The sequence below is a fragment of the Mustela lutreola genome, chromosome 11, assembly GCF_030435805.1.
Source record: "Mustela lutreola isolate mMusLut2 chromosome 11, mMusLut2.pri, whole genome shotgun sequence".
NCBI classification, from domain to species: domain Eukaryota; kingdom Metazoa; phylum Chordata; class Mammalia; order Carnivora; family Mustelidae; genus Mustela; species Mustela lutreola.
In genome coordinates this window covers 16,739,726-16,761,795 of record NC_081300.1, presented here as the reverse complement: position 1 = coordinate 16,761,795, position 22,070 = coordinate 16,739,726, and the positions used below count along the sequence as shown (strand labels likewise).

At 43.8% G+C, this 22,070-nt stretch overlaps 1 protein-coding gene across 2 annotated transcripts in view; it reads right to left on the bottom strand.

Moving 5' to 3' along the window:
• The window catches only part of ALPK2 (alpha kinase 2), a 115,658-nt gene extending 97,999 nt beyond the window's left edge, over positions 1–17,659 (bottom strand). For both annotated transcript variants that reach the window (XM_059139483.1, XM_059139484.1), the window contains exons 1-3: positions 17,511–17,659; positions 16,519–17,122; positions 2,473–2,600 (exon numbers count right to left, since the gene is read on the bottom strand). In XM_059139483.1, coding sequence (XP_058995466.1) covers positions 2,473–2,581 — 109 coding nt within the window. In that variant the 5' untranslated portion in view covers positions 2,582–2,600; positions 16,519–17,122; positions 17,511–17,659. The remainder of the gene's footprint in view (positions 1–2,472; positions 2,601–16,518; positions 17,123–17,510) is intronic.
• Positions 17,660–22,070: the final 4,411 nt, after the last annotated feature.

Genomic DNA, 22,070 nt, shown 5'->3' with positions numbered 1-22,070 from the left:
CCTCGCCCTTGTGACAGGCAGAGGAAGGTTTCCAGTGTGTCTCAAGGAGCTACCCCCCCGAGCCTCTGTATCATTGAAAATGTATCAAAATGTGCCATATGTGTAGGAGGAAAGCCCAGTATTGGGAAACAAGACACTTTCTAGATCCAGCCTTCCTGTGTTTCAGTCTGATTTATCTCAGCGTATTTGGTGAGCAACCCCCGAGACCACTGAGAGAACTCCATGTGCTGCTTCTTTTTTTTTTTTTTTTTTAATTATTTTATTTATTTATTTGACAGACAGAGATCACAAGTAGGCAGAGAGGCAGGCAGAGAGAGAGAAGGAAGCAGGCTCCCTGCCGAGCAGAGAGCCCGATGCGGGGCTCGATCCCAGGACCCTGAGATCATGACCTGAGCTGAAGGCAGAGGCTTAACCCACTGAGCCACCCAGGTGCCCCTCCATGTGCTTCTGGGACCTGTGCCGTGGACAGGAGCTGAGTGTGCTCAGAGCCCTGCCTCCCTCTCTGTGTCTCGTCTGATTCGGGGTCTCCCAGCTAGGCTACCTCTGTGCTAACACCACAAATGTGCTTGGTGGCATCTGCGCTTGTTACTCCTTGCCCCCACCCATTTAGGTCGGTGCCCCATCAGTCCCCAGAACCGGGAACAGATAGATCTGCGTGCAAGGACACATCCTTCTTTACCGGTGTCTTGGCTGAGTCCCTTCCAGGCAAATGACTAAACCTCCAAAAATGAGCTTCCTCGAAAAACCATCAGGACACTGCTGATCATAATTCATTTTCGCCTGTTTTTATCAGCCTTGCGTCCCCCCTTTCAGTCAGTTTGATTAGGTTCCTCCTTAGGAAGCATCTAATTGCTCCTTTTTTGTGTATAATTGACTCTTTTTTTTTTTTTTTTTTTTTTTTTTTTTTTTTAAGAAGGTATATAGGGGCACCTGGGTGGCTCAGTCAGTTAAACTTCTGCCTTCGGCCCAGGTCATGATCCCAGGGTCCTGGAATCGAGACCCGCATTAGGTTCTTGCTCACTGGGGAGCCAGCTTCTCCTTCTGCCTGTCCCTCCCCATCCTTGTGCTCTCTCTCTCTTTCTGACAAATAAAATCTTTTAAAAAGAAGACGAAGAAGAAGAAGAAGGTAAATAAAGTACGTATGTAACTGGGCCTGAGAAACTATTCTAATCACTTGCGCTCCCATTTCTTATTTTTTTTAATTCAGACTGATCAGGACTGGCTGATGCCCCTCGTTTCTTCATGGCTGACTGGTATTTTCCTTCTGAGCAGTATAGATCTGAATAATCAGCCATAAATGAGACCGGCACAGGGAAGTGGTATCTTAGACCTTGTGGGCGGTTCTCTTCTCTCCCTCCGCTTGCTGGAAACCTCACCCCAAATTCCTACCCTTGTTTTCTTACGCTCACCTGCAGGTCACATACTAAGAGCCACCTCCAGAATGTTTCACAAGCACCTGGCTAATGTGTGTGGGGATTGTTGGCCACGTTCGGGGCATGTCCAAGCAGTGGGCCTTCCTGAGGAGCCGCGGGGTATGAAGGCCCAGTGGTGGACTTGGGCCTGTCCCTCCTACGATAGGCTGTGGACAAACACCAAGAAGTGGGGGTGGCTTGGCTCTGCCCTCATCGAAGAGCCTGAGCACACAATTGTGTACCCCAGCCCCCAGACCAGAGATGAGATTTTATCATGACTTTAGCTAAGGAAGCCTGGCCATTTCTAAAGCTGGCTCTTTTTTTCTCTAGAAAAAGGGATCTCAGGGGAGAAGAGTTTTCTGTGAACCCTCAAGAAAGACCACTGGTGCCTCTATGTTTCAGAAAGTAGGGACAGAATCCAGGAAGGAGAACAGCTCACAAGGTACAAGGTGCTTCGCTACCCTTTTATTTTGCTTCTACTATTTCCTTTTAATACTAAATCCTTCTTACCACTGGGGGTCCCTATTTGGGCTCGGGTCTGGGTTATGCACTCTCCAGTCCGGGGAGAGTTCCAGTTCCAGGTCCCTGCTTTTCCTCCACTGGGCACCCTCTGCCTTGGTTGTGGCCTCTGCACTGCTGACTGGGCCACCTGAAGATGGCAAGCAGCCGGAGATGCATCTAGCCAGCTTGGGGATATCAAGGAATGAGCGATGGAAGAATTCAGTAAGTTGTCTGAAGCAAAGCCATTCCTATGCACACAGGAAATGAAGAGTGTATTATTTGAAAAAATAACCAGTATGGGAGTCGTCTCACCAAGAACCACAATGTGAAGTGAAAAAGAACACTAAAACGTGTCCAGGAAGTTACTCGAAGAAATCCTCCAGAAAAAAAAAGAAAAGAAAAGAAAAATCATCATAGAAGGTTTAGTTGTTCTGCCCGCCACTCAGGCCAAACATCCCAGATCCTTCCCACAAATGATGTTTTAATAATGCCCTCTTTGTGAACCTAAAACCCTAGTCCACAGGGAGATTTCAGAGGGTAATTAGCCGCTGACGGTTACCAGATATAATGCAGCGAAGCACGGCATCTGACTTCTCAGGAACTTTCTGGGAAAGCAATGTAGATAGAAAACAAAGTGTGCGCCTCTGGGGCTCTCCCGAGTCTGTCATCCTTTCATGCCACGTGAATCTGAAAAACAAAAATCCCTGACATCACACCAGTGGTTCCGGGACACCTCCAACTTTCTCGGTGGCTCTTTGGGAGGGAAGGAGCTAGCACCACTCCCTGGCTTGGAAAAGGCTGGACCTTGGCACTCGGGCAGATGGGCTGGTTTTCTCAGGACCAGATGCTTCACTGCAGGGGGCTGTCGTGGGCCCTCTCGAGTGCTCAGCAGCACCCCTGGCTTCCACCCAGCAGATGCCACCAGCACCCCTCCCCCAAGTCGTGACCATTGAAAATATCTGCAAACATCGTAGGTTTCCCTGGGGAGGGCAGCCCCAGTGGAGAACCACGGGTCCTCGAGGAGGGTCAGGCAGCCCGCACCCAGACTGAGAATCACCTAAGCCTGCAGCCACTGCCATGTCTCCTTTCTCTTTTCTTCCTGTCCTCAAAGTCTTTTCACTGGACTCAAAAAGGACACAGCCACACTTGCCTCCAAAATAGAGGAGCTGATGGCATGCAGATGAATCTCAAGGAGGGGTTACTTTGAAACGGGGAAAGTACTGCTCCTTTGCCTAGCATTTTTGGGCAAGTCTGGGCTCCCGGATACAAGAAGGCATTTAACACCTGATTAGTCACCATGTGTGTTAGTTCATTTCATGTCTTTTTAATTTCCCTGAATGGTGATTAGCACCTCCTGCCCCTTACCGAGGAGGAAGCGGAGGCCCAGAGAGATGTGACAACTTGCTCAAGATCACACAGCTCAAGCGGCTGCTGCCCTCGAGTGCCCTTCGCAGAGGTGCCGGCTGACACTGTCAGTGTGCAGGGCACCCCCAGAGTTGCACAGTGCGCAACTTACACCCCCTAAGAAGGCAGGTCTGTCCGAACCCAGAGGACCCTTTCCACAATATCCTCTGGGTACAGTGCTAGCACCGCTCTGCCCAAACCATCCTCTGGAGAGCCCCACGCTTGTAAATAACATTTCACACTGTCCACATGTGAGGCTCCCATTTCTCCTTACCTTGGTGAGCAAGTGTCATGTGCCACCAAGCTAAGGAGAAGGCCAGCCCCCTTCACAGTAGGATCCGTTTGGCGTGGACGGGAGAGGGGCACTTAGACCTGCAAATGGTGATTCCAGGGGTGCTGAAGGTCCTACAGCAGGAGCAAGTGGAGCTCTGGGTGGAGAAGGCTGGATCTTCCTGGTTACAACTGTATTCTAGGAGGGGGACCTCTCTCCGTATGAGTGGACCAGTTTCTTAACTGTTTAGGAATTGGTTCTAAGTTGCAGGGCCTGGTTCAAGATGAAAAAGAGGGGGTCCCTGTTCAAAAATGATTAAGCTATTTGTGATGGCAAAAACTGGGCACTGGGGCCCTTCGGGGGGCGGGGATCAGTGTGTAAGGCCCACATTGTGGGATCCCAAGGCCGGCCCTGCCTGGTTGACACAGCCCCGGGAACATTCAGCTCATGAATGACCCCTAGCTCTTTCTTCCCCTTTAGGCCTGTCCTGCAGCTTCTGAAGTTCCCACAGCATTTCCTTAATCTCTAGGTATTTTGTTTAGAAATAAGGTTATTCCTTGGAAACAAACAAAAAAATTCCCAAACCGAAACACCCAAGCTCTCTGAATAGCAGGGTAAACACAATTTAGGAGAATACACCCCCTTTCCTTTCTCCTTCCTTTCCTTTCTTCCTGTACAGGAAGCAACCTTGTGCTTTGACCTAAGGTTCAGCTAATGGGGAGAAAAAGCCAGAAAGCTGAAGAAGCAGTATGTTAGCATCAAAACGGAAGACAACTGCTTGGGTTTGGAACAGAGCACGAGGGCAGGGAGAGAAGCCTGAGGAGCTGCAGGGATGTAGTGGGAGGAGTGTGGGAGACCGAGCCAGAGAGGTAGAAGGGAGGACTGGAAGGAGTTTTGTTGTTCTGCGGTTGTTAATTGAACCCTCTCGACATTCTTTAATAAAGACTTGAATTGCATTTCCAGTGGGTTTTGGTTATAGAGCATTTTAATTCAGCTGTGCAGAGACTGGACCCAAGGGGATTATGGTTAACAGGGGTTATATTTAAAAGCATCATAAGCCCCTCTTGATCTAGATGGTAATTTGGTGGGGTGCCTGGGTGGTTCAGCTGGTTAAGCAGCTGCCTTGGGCTCAGGTCATGATCCCAGCATCCTGGGATCAAGTCCCACATCGGGCTCCTTGCTCCGCAGTGACCCTGCTTCTCCCTCTGCCTCTGTCTGCCACTCTGCCTGCCTGTGCTCTCTCTATTTCTCTGACAAATAAATAAATAAAATCTCAAAAAAAAAAAAAAAAAAGATGGTAATCTAGTTGAACAGAACAGAAAGAAACTCCATCTGCAAGATGGCAAAGAGACACCTGCACTCCAGATTATGTGATAAGTACATTTGATGGTTGATGGTTCCGATCTGTATAAAAAGGCCAGATTTGACATGTCTTACTACTTACTCAGCAATCACAGAAATGCCTAATGGAAAAACTCTCTCACCTAGGTTGAAAGAAGTCTCAAAACCGAATAACTCCAAAGGACAACCATCATGGCAGCCACCTTGCACAAGGATAACACTATTTAGAGAAGACGTGGTGAGTGTGGCTGATTTACTGTATGACTAGATGGCTAAGCCAGAATGAGCACGGGTCCCGCAGTGCACAGAGAACCCACAAAATGAATGGAAACATGCTGTCCTTTCACTGCCGAGGAAATGCTGCCCCTCCACCCCACCCCCACAAACCTGCACAGAAAGCAGCAGCTTTTTGCTTAATGCCCGTGTGTCTGCTTATCCGTTTCAGAGGTTTGAGCAGGTGATGGAAGCTAGAGCTGTGGGTTTGACTTGAGATAAAAGTTAATATTTCTCAGTATTATTGAACAAACAATGTTAGGGCTAAATGTAAGCATAAGGCTGTAAGAATGGAACCCAAGACCAATTTCAAATTTTTTATGGTATTTTACAACTGAAAGTGCAAGTTGTATTCATGACCTCCTCTACTGGTTTAACTCAGTATAAAATACAGAACAAGGGTTGGCAAACACATAAAAGTATAGCTTCAGAAAGAGAGAGAAAGAAGAAAAGGAAAGGAAAAAGAAGAAAAGAAAAGTGGCTCAGTGGGTCAAGCCTCTGCCTTAGGCTCAGGTCATGATCTCAGGGTCCTGGGATTGGGCCCCGCATCGGGCTCTCTGCTCAGCAGGGAGCCTGCTTCCCCCTCTCTCTCTCTGCCTGATTCTCTGCCTACTTGTGATCTCTCTCTCTCTGTGTCAAATAAATAAATAAAATCTTAAAAAAAAAAAAAAAAAGAAAGGAAAGGAAAGGAAAGAGGGGAAGGAGGAAGGAAGGAAGAAAGGCAAGAAAAAGAGGCGTAGAGAGTCAGATTTAGAACTGTCCTCCAAATAAGGATATTTGGGATATTTATTGTTGGTCTGGTAAATTTCCCAAAGATGATAAGCATGCAATTTACATATCTTATATCCCCAGTTAGTATATTGATTGGACATAGCACATGGGTAGGTTTTCCTACCCAAGAAAAGCAGTAGAGTAAGAGTCAGAAGTTTTGGTTCCAATACAACCATTTATCATATTTGAGAGGCAACATCGCACAGGGGGTTAAGAGCTCCAGAGCCCTGGGTTCACATTCCGGCTGCACTCCTTACTAGCCTTGTCAATAAGCATGTCAGAGCCCCTCCATGCCTCAGCTTCCTCATCTGTAAAATGGTCTATACATCATAGGTTGTTATAAAGATCAAATGAGTTATTGCCTGTAGAGCTTTTAGTACAGCACTAGGCACAAATGTAAGTGCTCAGATGATTACTGAAAAAAGCAAAAAAAAAAAAAAACCTAGCCCATACAACTGGCAGCGAGGCTGAGAGCTCTACGACACTTTTTTTTTTAATCAGCTTTAATGAGATGTAATTCACATACCATATAATTCAGTCATTTGCAGTATGCAATTCAGTCCCTTTCAATATATTTAGAGTTGTGCGACCATCACCACAATCAATTTTGGAACATTCTCGTTTCCCAGAAAGAATCCCCCACTCTTTAGTTTTCGAGTCCTGATCCTCCTGTCCCTCCACCCAAACACACAGCCCCAAGCAACCACTAATCTCCTTTCTGTCTCTGTGGATTTGCCTATTCTGGACATTTCGGGTAAATCGAACCACACGCTACATGGTCCTTTGTGACAGGCTCCTTTCTCTTCGTACATTTCCAAGGTTCTTCCGTGGTGTAGCACAGGTCAGTATTCAGTCCTTTTTACACCATTCTACAACCCTTCTTCGGAGCAGCTGTCGGGGCAGAAGTGTGTGACTCCCCTGGCTCTCCACATTCCTAGGACACTTACTCAGACAACCAGGACGGTAGCAGAGGAAGGGCCCCAGAGTCCAGAAAACTCTCCTCATCAGTAAGCATCATAGGACTGAGGACTCACCCAAGCCGGGTCAGGGACAAATCTACATCTAGCTCTGCCACTTACCTGGTCAAAGTTCTTCATCTGTAAAAGGAGATAATGCTAATATTCTAAGGATTAGAATAATCCTTATAGAAATGGCCCAGGGAGAATCTGCTACATAATCGGTTTCTGAGGTGATCATCAGTAGGCTTTAGGGAAAGACGTCACTTGGTTTCATCAATTTCCTTTCCTGCTGTGGGTTACCACAATTATTTTTTTAAGTGATATACCAATTAAATGTCTAAAAATCTCTCCTCGTGGAACATTCACCTGTAATAATAATCTCAAGACACGGCTCCTCCCATTCCCATGCCCAGGGTCCACTGCTATGGATGGAAAGGGATGAAAGGACAAGTCAAACTGCCAAGAAGAGCTGGGGCGACACTGGGAACCTTATGTGTCATCTCTGACTCCTCCCCAGGTGACTGCTTCCTGACAGTGAGGTCCCACAGGTTACAACACTGACAAACAGGCTCTTTGACTCATAGAGACGGTTCAGTCACCAGCGCGGTACTGACTGTAAAGGAGAGAGGACAGTTAAGTCAGGCTGTGGTTCATGTTTCGTGGCTTCTCTGAAGATTAGAACCCCTGAAGACAGATTTATCATTCTCAGCTATATGTGGACAACCAATATTGAATTACTGATATGACCAGAGGGGGCCATGGAGACACTATGGAGAGGTAACATGCTAACTGGAAGGAACGCAAGATTTGCATGATTTTATTTGTGTGTGGGGGGGGTTTTGTTTGATTTTTTTTTTAAACTGTGGAGTCCAGAATGAGCTGCTTCCTTTTTCTTCCTTTTTAAGATTTTACTTATTTATTTATTAGACAGAGAGGAGGAGAGCACAGGCAGGGGGAGCAGTAGAGGGAGAGAGAGAGAAGCAGGCTCCCGACTGAGCAGGGATCCCAATGTTGGGCTCGATCTCAAGACCCTGGGATCATGACCTAAGCCAAAGGCAGATGCTTAACCAACTGAGCCACTCAGGTACCCCAAACCCACTTCATTTAAAAAAAAAATTGGTTTACTTTTAATTGTACAGATTATAAATGCATACATTTGTATTTGTAAAAATACATATAAAGGCAAAGCCTCCCTCCATCTCAGTACCTTCTCAAAAGGAGGGGTCTCCTAGACTTTCAGGCACTTTTCTATCCATGTATGTATATCATCATCTCAGTATATATATATATATACGTGTGTGTGTGTGTGTCTATATTTACATTTATATTCTATTATATTTATATATGTATCCACAAACATATCTATACAATTTCTACCCATGCATGTGTATAGTCATCTAAACATACATATATAATTTTGTTGCATGCATGGCATTAAATTGTGTTAATTTCCCAGACAGTTGGTTTATCTTACTTAGTAGTAAGTATAGACAGTCTTCCAATGTCAATCCAATCCATAAAGGGCCGCACCATGTTGGAAACACTACTCAAAGACATCAGTATTGCCTAGCACGGCAACACCAGGCTTAATCTGTGTGTTCTTGTATTGAGGACATAAAACCAGGCTGGAGATTTTCACACTTACAAAATGTGTCTCAAAAAAACCTCAAAAAACAAAACAAAACAAAAAACCCAAAACCTAGGGGCGCCTGGGTGGCTCAGTGGGTAAAGCCTCTGCCTTCGGTTCAGGTCATGGTCACAGGGTCCTGGGATCGAGACCCGCATTGGGCTCTCTGCTCAGAAGGGAGCCTGCTTCCCACACCCCCCTCTGCCTGCATCTCTGCCTACTTGTGATCTCTCGTTCTCTCTCTCTGTCAAATAAATAAATAAATAAAATCTTTAAAATAAAAGCAAAAACAAAACCCATCCTGCTACATGCTTCCTTAGGCACATAAGTGGTTCAGTATTAAATACCACGAAATTAAGCTGCTGAATCAGAGAGCCCTCCCAGATTCCCTTTTGATAGATACTCCCAAATGGACTGGGCCCTTTACAGAGCAGTAAAAGGATGTGGTGACGAAAGGCCAGATTCCTGAGTTCAAATCTTAGCTCTGCCCCTTCCCAGCTCACCTTTGCTCTGCTGACATTCTTCACCCATAAAACTAAGATAATCGCAGTATCAACCTCATTGTTAGGAAAATGACTTGAGTACGTATAAAGCTCTTCTAAATGGCAGAGTAAGAACTCTGTGTTAATTGCTCTCAGGAGCTTTGGGGTTAAGATCAGTAAAATTACTCAAATATCTTCCTCTTCAATTAGAGAACAGACCAGAAGTTACAGGAGAATTCTTTGAATATTTAGAGCCCTCAACTGTCGCCAAGTTTTCTTCTGGCCAGTCTGCCCCGTTCAGATAGCTGGTGGCGTGGCTGCTGTCAGCAGGAAAGCTGCCGTCAGTTGACAGGGTCAGGGAAGCAATCTCAGTCCACGTGCAGATAACGGGGAACCAGGTCCTCGGGAGCTGGCAGGAAAGCCAGCTGTCACAGTGCTTTCTCACTGGGGACAGCAGGGATTAGTTCTGATTACCCAGCCTAATCCAATGGCCACTGGGTTCCTGCACGCGCTGAGTAACTATGCCTACTATCCCATGTTAGTTAGGGAAGAGTACCCTCCCCAAAGATGGGTTCTGAGAATCTGGGGAGGTTGGTGGGGAGGAGGCGAACAGGCGGGGAGAGACACAATGAACATGTCTTGGGTCCCTTGTATGGGTCAGCAGCCAGGCTGGATGCTTCAGGGACATGATCACATTTAATGCTCACAGCAAAATTATCAAGGCAGGTGTTTTTGCCCACTTCACAGATAATGACTTTAAAGCTTAAGGTAACTTTAAAAGCGTCGATGTAACAAACTTAATTCCTCACTGCCTGTGAGTGACAGAGTGGGGATAGGAGTTCAGGTTTGTTGTAGTTCAAGCATTGCTGTCTTTCTTGGGTATGATTTTAGGGTTGTGTGTGGGAAGTAGAGGCAAGAAAAGCAGCCCTGGAAAAGATGCTCAATATCATTAGTCATTAGGGAAATTCGAATTAAAAACCGTAATGAATGAGATAGCGTTTCACAATCACTGGAATGGTTATATAACACGATGGGCAGCCCAATGTGGGCAAGGATGTGGAGAAAATCCTCAAGCACGGCTGGTGGGAATGTAAAACAGGACAGACACTTTGGAAGACGGTTTGGCATTTCCTGAAAACGTTAAACAGGAATTGAACAAAAGACTCAGAAATTCCATTCCTGGGTGTCTACCCAAGAGAAATGAAAACATATACCCACCCAAAGACTTGCACACAAATGTTCCTAACAGGATTATTCATAATAACCCCAAATTGGAAATAACCTAAATGTCCATTGGAAACAACCTAAATGTTCAACTAGTGAATAGATAGATAAATGGGGTAAAGCCAACCATAGGAGACTGTGGAGCAACAAAAAGAAGCAAACTTGGATACTGGGTACAAACAGATGAACCTCAAAAGCATTCCAATGAAAGAAACCAAACACAAGAGACCACATATTGTAAGGTTCCACTTATATGAGATATCAAAAAGAAGCCATAAAGACCAAAAATTTCGTGATTGCTGGAGATGGAGGCTGAGGGAAAAACACTGATTAATAATAAATATGCATGAAGGCACCTGGGTGGCTTAGTTGGTTAAGCATCCAACACCTGATCTCGGCTCAGGTCTTGATCTCACAGTCTTGAGTCTGAGTCCCATGTTGGGCTCCATGCTGGATGTGGAGCCTACTTTAAAAAAATAATAATAAATGTGCACAAGGTTTCTTTTTAGGGTGATGAAAATGTTCCAAAACTGATTGATGGTGATGGTTGTACCACTAGGTAAATTTACTAAAAACATCATTGAAGTAAACACTTAGAAAAGGTGAATCATAGGGGTGTGGGGTGGGTGAGAAAAAAAAAGATGAATTATATGGTATATGCCTCAATAAAGTTAATTTTTAAAATAGAGGCAAGAAGGAGACAAACATTTCATAAGCACATACTACATTCATTGCAGACTTGCAAAAAATTGCAAGCAACCAAAATGTTCATCAGTAGGAATATGGTTACAGTTTATCTGTTGAACGGGATTTTCTACTGACGGCAATGGGCATTAAAAATGAGTAAGGCAGTTCTGTATGCATTGTTATGAAATGATCTCCAAGGTATATTGTTCAGTAAAATAAAATATAGAAGTGAGTGTAGAGTATGCTATCACTTGTAGAGGCAAAACAAGAAGAATATGCTAATATGCATATTTATACATATAAGGATTCTAAAAACAGACAAGAAACCAGTAACGTGGTTGCTGCCGGGAGGTCCAAGTATCCAAGGAAAGAGGGGTGGGGAACCTGTTAAGGACAGTAATTGTCTCTACAGATCCTTTTGGATAATTTAAATTTATACGTTACCTAAAAAACACAATTTAACTTTTAAATATTAATATTGAACAACTCCATGTGCCTACGGCATGCCTGGCACATATCTGTGCAGACCACGGAGCCCCAGCTGCCTCTTGCTCTGCATGCGGAAGTTGCTTGAACTTTTTTTAAGGTAGAATAGAGCCTTTCCACTAGTGCTCCTCTCCTCTGCTACTTAAAATCTATGAGAGTTTCCACTTCTTTAAGGGAGGGCTAAAACAGAGAGCTCAAGGTTCAGTGAAACCTATGAGAGAGTTTAGTATCTCCTTGATTTTACAACTGAAGAATTCCCCTGGGACAGGCAGCTCAAGTGACTTTTCCAAGGTCACACCACTTGTTTGTGGCAGAGCCCCTGATTCTTGATTCTGATTTTCAACTCACTCTGTTCAGAGGACATATTTCTCTGCTGGGGCTATCCTTGTCCTCTCTCAGGGTAATGGAAAGGAGAGATCACGATGCTGGCAACATACAGAGCATGACAGTGCTGCTAATGAGACCAGCTGCTGTGGATTAACTGGTTAACATCACTTTGGTTCGAGGCTGAAGATGGTGGGCTGAAGGCGGTGTCCCATCCAGGCATGGGTCATCAGAGTCCTCACTGTGTCATGAAAACACCCTCTCTCTGGTCCCCTCTCCTCTTGTCCTCTGCTTTCTCTAGGCAACCTGTGTCCCTCTTTAGAGAGAATGTCTGTTTTAAAGTGGACCAAGAGGTGTGCAATTTCAGGCCTCTGCAGAAAAGGGAGCACCCAGGAAAAGTTATCTTCCCTTCTGTCCCCTTCCTGCCTGGGTCGAGGAAGGGGAGCTGTGGGGAGGGCCAGCGTCACCTGGGCCACCTTCATCCACCGCCCTTCCCCCAGCCAGTCAGACGGTCTCAGGAGAAGGCTTTGTGGTTTTGCCTCCATTTGTCTTGTTTCCTGAAAAATTATTTTTATCGTTCATTATCGAATTGTTTTTGGTAAAGGGTGCTTTAGAGGTAAGGAGCACCACCGCCCCTTAGGAAAGCACGGGAGTAGTACTGCATCCGTGAGTGCACTGCATTCAAACACGGGACTCTCCTACGGGAGATCCTTTTCATTGGTTTGGGCTGAGTTTAAAGCAGGCCCATCCTAAGCTATGAGGTATCCTCGTGACTAAGGGAAGAGATGCTTTGACTTTAGAATATATCCCAAACCTCCTGGCCATTGCCTTGTCCTCACTGCCTTCCCCTAGGCCTCTCCCATCACTCAAGCCTGGGAACCAACATGCGGGACCTCACCCTTCCCACTTCGTGGGCCCTGATTGGTCCAAATTGGTCACGTACTCTTGCTCAGTGATTGGCTTGTGAACCTAGTTCTAAGCCAATCAGCACGCGGCTCTCTCCAGAAAGTGGTTCAAGAGTCATCCAATCAGCGCAAAGCTCAGGTTTGTAAACAGGAAAAAGAACGCATGCGGAGCCCCAGGGAGGAGGGTACCATTTGAGACCGTGGAAAGCCAGCTGGAGGTTGAAAGCAAAGCACAGAGAAGAGCAGAATCTCCCGAAATGCAGAGAACCAGAACCGAGGTCCTGACCGAACCCCTGAACTTTTCTGTTGTGTGAGCAGTACACTCCCGCAGTTGCTGCTGTTTAAGCTAGTCTGAGTTGATTTTTGATTGTTGCTTCTCGAAAGCATACTGAAGCATCCGTACCTTCTCCTCCCTGGCCCATGGCGCCTGAAATTCCTACCACGGGCTCTCCATTCCACATCTCGTGCGACCTCCCTTTGCCAAGCTACCGGCAGAAGGGAAGCCTTTAAGATTAGACAGATGAATCAAGGAATGCTTCTCCAAGAAAGCTCTGGGGACGCCTAATATAACCACATGAATTTCTGAGCTCCCTTTGGATTTGCCTCCTCTTTCTGGCCTTTGTGTTTTGTTTCGCTTTTTGTTGTTGTTTCCACAGAAAGACCACCTTCCATCTGGTTCTTACGATCAGTCCCACCAGTTTTCAAACCCCAGCTCAAGTGCTAGCTTGTCCTTGAAGCCTGCCCTGACAGCCTCAGCTCGGGGGAAAAACAAAACAAAACAAAACAGCTGTCTCCCAAATGGTGGACCGCTCATCTCCATGGGCCGGGCCCACAGTCAGTATCCCCCACAAACACACTCACTGTGAGATGTTTGCCTGCAAGCCAACTCCTGGGCTTATCTTTTATAGTCACCCCAGCTCTAGCATACTGTGGCTGGGCCTTCCACATCTCCCGAGAAAGAAGCAAGGTTAGTGACTGAAAAGAATTGGTTTTCCTCAGGAATTACAGGCCAAAGAACCGGCTAAAGCAATGGTTCTCAGGTGTGGTCCCTGGACCGCGCCATTAGCATCACCTGGGGACTGGCGAGCACTGCAAATTCTTGGGATCTTCAGAACCAGAAACTCTGGAGGAGGGCCCCAGTAACCTGCATTTTAACAAGCTCTCTGGATGCTGTTGCACTTTATAGTTTGAGAACCAGTGGAGTAGAAGAAAATCTTGAACTACCAACTGAGGAGCAAATGAGCCTGGTTATCCAAGAGCAGGACCGAAGTGAAGATCAAGGTGAGTTGTGGGTCCTTTTCTCTTCTGGAGGTTGGGCATTTATTCTTTCCTTTTTGCCAACCCTAAGATGATATGCTTACCTTCTCCCAAGTTTCTTTACATTTCTGAATTTCTAGATTTCTTTTTTTGGTAGAATTAAACCCAGAATAACAGGATTCCTTGGGGATCTGTCAGTAGCTCAAACAAAGAATTTATCAGGCTACTCTGGTGTGCCAGGGCAGAAGCTGTGGCATAGCTCAGTAAAGACAGTGCAGTGATAAAGATGTGGATAGCTTTCTTTGGAGCAGTTCCATGAGGCCTGCTTGTGACCCTTGTCTGCTCCATCCCTCTGTGCCTGACTCGCCCTCACTCCAGAACCAGGAAGCATCCTGTTCGTTATGCACTTCCATGACTGACCTCGAAATTTCATGGCTCCTGAAATGTCCACCCAGTCACTGTCTCCACTCAGCCACTATGGCCAGCCCACTTCAGTCTCACGTGCCCTCACTCCATTCTGCCTCTATCCAAGCAAAAAGGGATCAGTGAAAGGCACAGCTAGAACCTTTGACAAAAGACTGGATTTGTGCCTTAATTTTCATAATCATCACAGAGATATCACCTTGTATGCATGGATTTAACTTGACCCTCCATTCCTATGAATTATGAGAACTCATATAAATACAGTACTGATATATACTAAGAAGTATCAGGCCAGATGATATTGAGAAATCACTGCCTCTCCTTTTAGATAATATATGCCCCATCAACCATTTCCAAACAAAAAATAGCTTTTCTTATTTATCATAGATGTGTTCTTAAATATAGTCCCTTTTGTTTTGGTCTCAAACACACTGTTTTTAAGGTCAGAAGATTCCTCGAAAAATCTAATTTCCTATGTTATTTTTGTTTGATCATGGCATCAAAAATGTGTTGCTCCTACTGCTTTAATAGTTTGCATTATGAAAGCATTTGGAAGTTTTAGCCAAAAAAGAGAGAGAGAGAGAGGGTTTTTTTTAAAAATTAACCAAGAAGAACTGGCCTTTGGGGAGAAGCTAGGATGTAACACATACCTTAGGTACATTTACTCATGTCCCCATCACTCCTGTCAGATTGGATGTTGCTATCATCATTTTATAGATGAGAAGTTTAGACAAGCTGGGAAACTGGGCTAGAGTCAGGATTTGATTGGAAATCTGACTCTAGAGCCTGGACTTTACTCAGCACCCCTGCTTCCCCCGTGCATCCACCCAGGTGACAACACCCACTGTTTCCTGCTTGCATAGGCTCATATCTACATGTAGGTGTGCATGGGGTGCTTAAAAATGAATTAGATGGGGGCCGGGGGAGGATAATTTTTGCAGTTGACAAAAACAGGAATTCCACCCGACCCAAAAGTATGCCCCAAACTGTGACTGTTTTTGTAAAACTTCAAAATAACTTTGGCACTAGACTTGTTTTAAATCCTGATTTCCCAGATCTGAACATGCTTATTGACCATCAGTGCCTGATAATACAGGATTTGTCAGTTTGTTGATTGAGGTCACTCCCAGCATGCTGGATTTTGGTACCAAAGCCTCACAGCAATTTACCCTTAGTAAAAAAAATCTTCTCTTTCCATTCCTGGTTACTTAAGCTTCCAAAATGAAGGATACCTTTGCTTCAGGAAAAGGTTGGCAAAGGGAAATATTAGAGCAGAAGCAGCTCTAAATGATGTTCTTGCTTTTATCTATTTTTAAATGCTTGCCAGATGTCTGTAACTGACACCCTCAATCAGTGGTTTTCAAGTTGAGATGTGTTCATCAAAATGCAATGTGACAGTGGTGCCATTTTATTGGTGGATTTGTTGATTGACTTTTTGCCTTAGATTTTTAAAGATTCCGTTTAACAACTAGAGTACAAGGTCATGCCTATAGTTAACAATACTGTATTGTACACTTTAAAATTCATCAGGATAGTAGATGTCATGCTAAGTATTCTTCAATTTTAAAAAAAAGTCGGGGGAGAGAGGAAAGCAAATCTATCTAATGACTCAATGAGTGTCTGCGTCAGCCATCTTGAAATGCTTGATAGCTTTTCAGCAACTTGCATTCTGGGTGTCATTCTGAGCCTACCCAGAGAGTAGGGATTTTCAATCATTCATATAATTCAAGCAATAACTTTTGACTAAAATCCTCAAATATTCCAAGCAAAAGGATCTGGGGCCTGAGTTACCTGGGTAATTACTTCAGTTTTTCAGGTTACTTTGCAAAGCCTTTGCGGATCACTCCTTTGAGTCATCCTATATGTTTGTTTTCTATACGTGTTGAGAGAGCCCTGATGTGAGAGAGTCTATTTTAATTGCTGCCAGGTCAAAATAAACAGACAAGAAAAATATTTCCAAAAAAGGGTTTCAATGGACCTAAACTACAAATGATAATTTGACCACTTTAAAACCCTAGATAGCCAAATATGCCAGACAGCTCCTCCTTGTTCCCTCCTGTTCTAGGTCCTAAGGAAACCATCGGCTTTGTTCCTTACTGCAGATAATGCAAACAACTATATATTTAAAGCGCAGCCATTCCTTATGTAAAAACCAAAGGCTAGATACTTACTTTTCAATACCTTTTATCCAAGAGACGTGATAAGAGGACTGGCTCGGCTGTGGGCTCCCCGGGCTGTGTGGGAGGTATTCACTGGGTGTCCCTGCTCCTGGGACAGGGGATTCAGAGAAGTTACCAGGTTCGGGGTCTTTTCCACGTTCGGGTCAAAGCACAGTTGGGTCTGTTTCCAGAAAAGCTCCTATCTTCCTAAGAGGGAAAATTCCGTTCCCCGGGGAACTTCTGGAAGAAGACATTTTTTTCCTCTGCCCTTGAATGAACTAGGTCATTGCTGAAGCTGGAGAATATTTTTTAGCATCCCTGTGATGAAACTTGAGGGCTGTTTCTGCAGGAGGTGTGACACTTGTTGACGCCGCCGGGGAGGCCCTGGCAGAGGGGGCTGGTGAAATGCAGCTCCAGTGAGCTGACGAAACGAAACGCAGAGGAGCTGTCCCCGAGGCTCTGTCCCTGAGGCTTGGGACACTGAGCACTGCTCTCAGGGCTGTGCAGGACCTCAGGTTTAGTGCCTTGCCTCTTAGAAAAGCAGAATCTTGCTGTCTGATAAGGTCTGTGAGGCCAGAGTAACATGGGCAGTTCTCATACCAAGAATACAAGGCATCTGAAGCACACGTAGGAAACCGGTGTAGGGGGTGCAAGGGGGTGGAGGGGAGGAGAAAGAAGAGGCATGATGTTGTTCGTTTAGAACTGGCGTTACAGTCGTTCTCTGAAGTTCTCTGAAAAACGCAGAAACCACCGCAAGGCAGGATCCGCCCTCCTCCCTCCCCCTGTCATGGTCCTCCCCCCACACCCCTCCCTCCCTTCCTCTCTCTCTCTCAATCTCTCTCTCTCTCTCTCTCTCTCTCTCTCACACACACACACACACACACACGCACACACATTTTCTCTCTTCCTATTTTGACCATAGTAGTAAGAAGAGAGGAAGCACACCTTAGAAGAACCCCCCCCCCAAATCCGTCAAACTGTCAAGAATTGTTCATGTTACATACCAAAGTAGAATTTGTCACGGGGGCATTTCTTTTATTGAATTTTGTCCAAGTCCAAGACAGAAGATTAAAAAAAAAATCCAGACGTGTTCTTCTGTAACTACTTTGTTTCTCTGGAAAAGTGTGTGCCACACCTGGAAACGGACAGCTTGGAAAGAAACGTCTCAGGACACTCACAGAGACGGCTAAAATTAGCAGCTCTGAGTGGGTGACTTTGAAAGGGACAGAACTGGATATATTCACTCTGTACCGGGCAGCGGAATCCTCAAAAGCAGACTGTTCTTACACAGTGCAACGTATGCATCACTACACCAGGAAGGAATGAAATTTTTCACAAGAAGAAAAGTCATCATCTAAAGTTATTAAATATCAAGAAGTATACGGCTGATGTGTTCTGTTTCTCAGTTTTCTGAAAGCTGAGAGACTCTAAAGTATAATGACTGTCTCGTTGGGAACACATCTATGAAAGGCAACCACGTGTAGAAATTACCACTCCTTGGTGACGGTGGCCATCGGCTGGTTTTATTTAAAGCTGGATCCTCTTCACAGAGGCTCCTTCCAAGTAAAAGGAGAGAACATTAAGTTAAGAGAGCAGATAAGAGGAAGGTGTGATGATAAAAAATAAACAAAAGTTATCACGCAGCAACAAGATAGGATAAAGACAAAAGGGATCCAATGTGCCAGTGCGGTAGACAGACGTATACGGTCATGAGAGAATTGTTGCCTGGGAGTTCTTAAATGGAAAAGCTGACACTCATTATGAAACTTGTTTTTGTTCCTGACAAACAGTCAGTGCCTAGCATTCATCTTCTATAAAATAAGTTTAAGGAACAGAGGATTAAAATATACATTTATATGTATATTTATATTTATATGTGTTATAGATAATAGATTTGCCTAGATATGTTTTATTGCTTATCTCATTAACCTGCAGCCATAGAATTTCTGTTTTAATCTTAGGTTTGGGGGACAGGAACAGAAGACAATCAGAAGCAGACCTTGGGGTTGAACTCAATGAGGCCAGGACACTGAATTTTCTGTGATTATTCAAAGAGGGGATGGAAGGCTTAAAGTGCTAAAGAGAAAAAGGAGGGCATATATTTGTGCCCCTTTAACAGCATCCCAAAATACCTGAGTTTGTGATTAAAAAGGAAGACCTAACGATGTGTAGCATCATTCCAGGTCAAGTCGTATGGCATAGAAGAAAATACATGTAAGTTACCTCTTTTTCTGAAACTAGAGGAGGAAAAACAAAACCCTCCTTTTGTAAGGGGACTGTCCATCTGAAGAGCAGAGTTGGAAATGTATTTCTTATCAGATGGCTTTAACTGCTTCTCTCAAAGGCCTTTGGGGCTTGGTTATTTTCTTGGCTTCTCAAATGAATGGGCACCTCGCAATTCCTTGGCTACTCTAGGCTTGCTGGGGACCAGACCTAGTCAGTTCCCAACTAATCTGAATATTTAAAGCCAATTCATTAGGTTCTCAAGCTTCTTTTCACTCCCATAAATTGGGCTTGAATTGGTACGTGAGGAGTTTATCTTCTCATTTTATCCCTCCTGGCAGAGAAGGCCCTCAAATGTCTGTGTCTAATGGTAGGAGTGATGAATGCCCTTTCCAGCAGAGCACATTCTTGGCGGAGGCTTGGTACCAATCACATGTTAGGTCAGATCAGATTTTCTGCCAGGGTCCTTGGGCCAAGCTGGAGCTGAGACAGCCACTCCAGCTTCAGGGCACAGTCAACATTTGGGGAGAGTCCCCCACCACTGAGAGCATCAGCTTGGGTTCCCTCTCTCAACAGTCCATCCCTACCTAGGGTCCAGGGGTTCTCATAGTTTCTGCACTGTGTGTGGCATCTTGTTCGGTGGACATGACCCAAATCCAACTCTCGCAACCTGTATTGCCAATCAGGTAGGTCAACTCAACAGGCATTTTGATCCCTTAAGTCCGGTGGCAACAGAAATATCAGTGTAAATGGGACTGAGTTCTCTCCTGATGTTTTTCATACCAGGTAGCAGACAAAATTCTTTGTGAGAATATGAAGTTTTAAAAATATATGCAAAAAGCGTTCTTGGCTGGCTCGGTCCGTGGAACATGCAACTCTTGATCCTGGGGCCGTGAGTTCAAGCCCCTTGCTGGGTGTAGAGGTTACTTAAAATCTTCATAAAAAATATTTACAAAATAACTTTTAAAATGCAATTTTCTCTGAATTCATATATCTAAGAGGGGCTTTTCCAAATATATGAATGTAGTTTAGGAGTTAGATTTCATTTTCTCCCTGAGTCTCAAATAATAAATGGGAATCAGGTTCACAGAGCACCTTACAGAAGTATTTAATCCATCATGTTCCCAAAGTACCATATTTCAGCTTCCTAAAACTGCAAGGATCAAAACTAGGGTAAAATTCCATTTAACTAAATATGAAAGTCTAGCTAACTGCAAAAAAATATCCAGATTTCAACTTCCAAGATAAAATTCTGGCACAGCTTTAATTTTAAAAACAGACATTTTTTTAAAAAAAGCATTACAACTCTCAGAAGAGGAGCAAAATTCCAATTTTCGTAAATATGTATGCTAAGCCATAAGTCCAATATCACAATTACTAAGTAAAATTAATTAGTTGAACAATGCATGGAAATTAAAGTTCTAAAACATACTTGTGTATGCTGTTTAAACTATTTTATAAAATTTTCCTTTTTAAGGCTTTACTTCTGATTCTAACAGAGGTAAAGGTAAACTCTTTATTGGTAATCCTTGATATTTTGATTTTGAAATATCCCAGTACCCAGAGAAGCCACCATTTTGATATATTTCCTTCTATCTCTTTCATTTTCCCCTTTCTGGGCGCTTATATACTCAGAAAGTGACTTTAATGGGTGAAAACTGTGAACATTTTAAGGTTTTGAAACATATTGTCAGATCAAACGCTAGTAGTTTCCACCAGCAGGTCTGAGCCCACCCATCTCACCAAGAGGGCAACGTCTGGCACTAAGCACATCACTGAAAAAGTCTGGCTAATATAAGAAACAACACTGGTATTTTAATGTACATTTCTCTGCTTACTAATAAGGCTCGGTATTGACTCATGAGTTCATTGGCCTGTTTTCTTTTACTGATTGTCTCCTTAATTTTTTTGGTTAACTTTGAGTATTTTCCTTTGACACATATAAAAGTATTTCATATGTAATTTGCTGGATATGGGCCCTATCTTCCAATTTATGGTTTTCCATTTTATTTGTGAAGTTCTGATATACAGAACCTATGAATTTATACTAAAAATGATCTCGCAGTGAGGAAGGAAGGAGGAATTGTTGTTTCATGAGTTCTGAGTTACAGTCTTACAAGATAAAGGAGTTCTGGAGCTCTGTTTCACAACAATGTGAATGTACTTAACACTCCTGAGTTGCACACTTAGAAATGGCAAATGTTGTTATTTTTTTTTAATGACAACAGAAAAAGAAATCTTTTTCCTATAGTTTCTTCCTGGGCTTCTAAAGCGTCCATCTCTCTACGTACTTACCCACTGTCCATGCTCCTCCAGGCAGAGCAGAGAGTAAAGCTGGGTCTGAAGCAAGCCCTTCTCCCTTTTTCATGTTACTTCATCTGTGCTAATATCCTGGGTTAGTTTGTGTCTTTTTCATTAACCCACATATCTGAGATTCTCAGTTTCCTTGCTGCTGTCAGGACTTCTACCCTTTACAACTAAGAGACTGATATGGCTAGGATTTTGATTTGGAAACTACATTTCCCCCTCATTAAAAATGTAATGAAATGGGAGTTAAGACCTTTAGCTCTGACTGAATAAAGAGGCTGGAAGAGCTTCTCCCTCGAAAGCAACTATAAAGATAGATAATACAAAAAATAAAAAAAGAAAGATTGGGTGATACAGACAAGCAGCCAAAACCAAACCAAACCCCCAGTGAATATTCTACTTAATGGTGACAGAATTACTGTTATTAACATTATTATTATTATTGGTATTTCCCTAATATCAGGGGAAAATCAAGATGTGACTCTTGCTACATCTATTCAACAATGTACAAGAAGTTCTAGGCAGGGCAGTAAAGAAAAAAATCATTAAAGCATCCATACTGGAAGAAAAGAAGTAAAAGATGCTATAGTAAATCCCAAGGATTCAACAGACAAGCTGCTACAACTAATAAACAAGGTTAGCAAAATCACAAGATGTAAGTCAATATACAAAAATCAATTTTATTTCTATATATGAACAATTCAAAAATAAAATTAAACAATTCCATTCACAATAGTATCAATAACTCCTAACTCTAGGGAAAAAACTGAGGGTTGCTGTAGGGGAGGTGGGGGGATGGGATAACCAGGTGATGGGCATTAAGGAGGGCACATCATAGAATGAGCACTGGGTGTTATTCGCAACTGATGAATCACTCAATTCTACCCCTGAAACTAGTAATACGCTATATGTTAATTCAATTGAATTTAAATTTAAAAATACTTAGAAGCAAAAGACATGTGTACTAAAAACTATATAAAACACTGAAAAGAGAAAGTAGGTTAGGTTAAATGAGACAGTCCACATTTACAGAC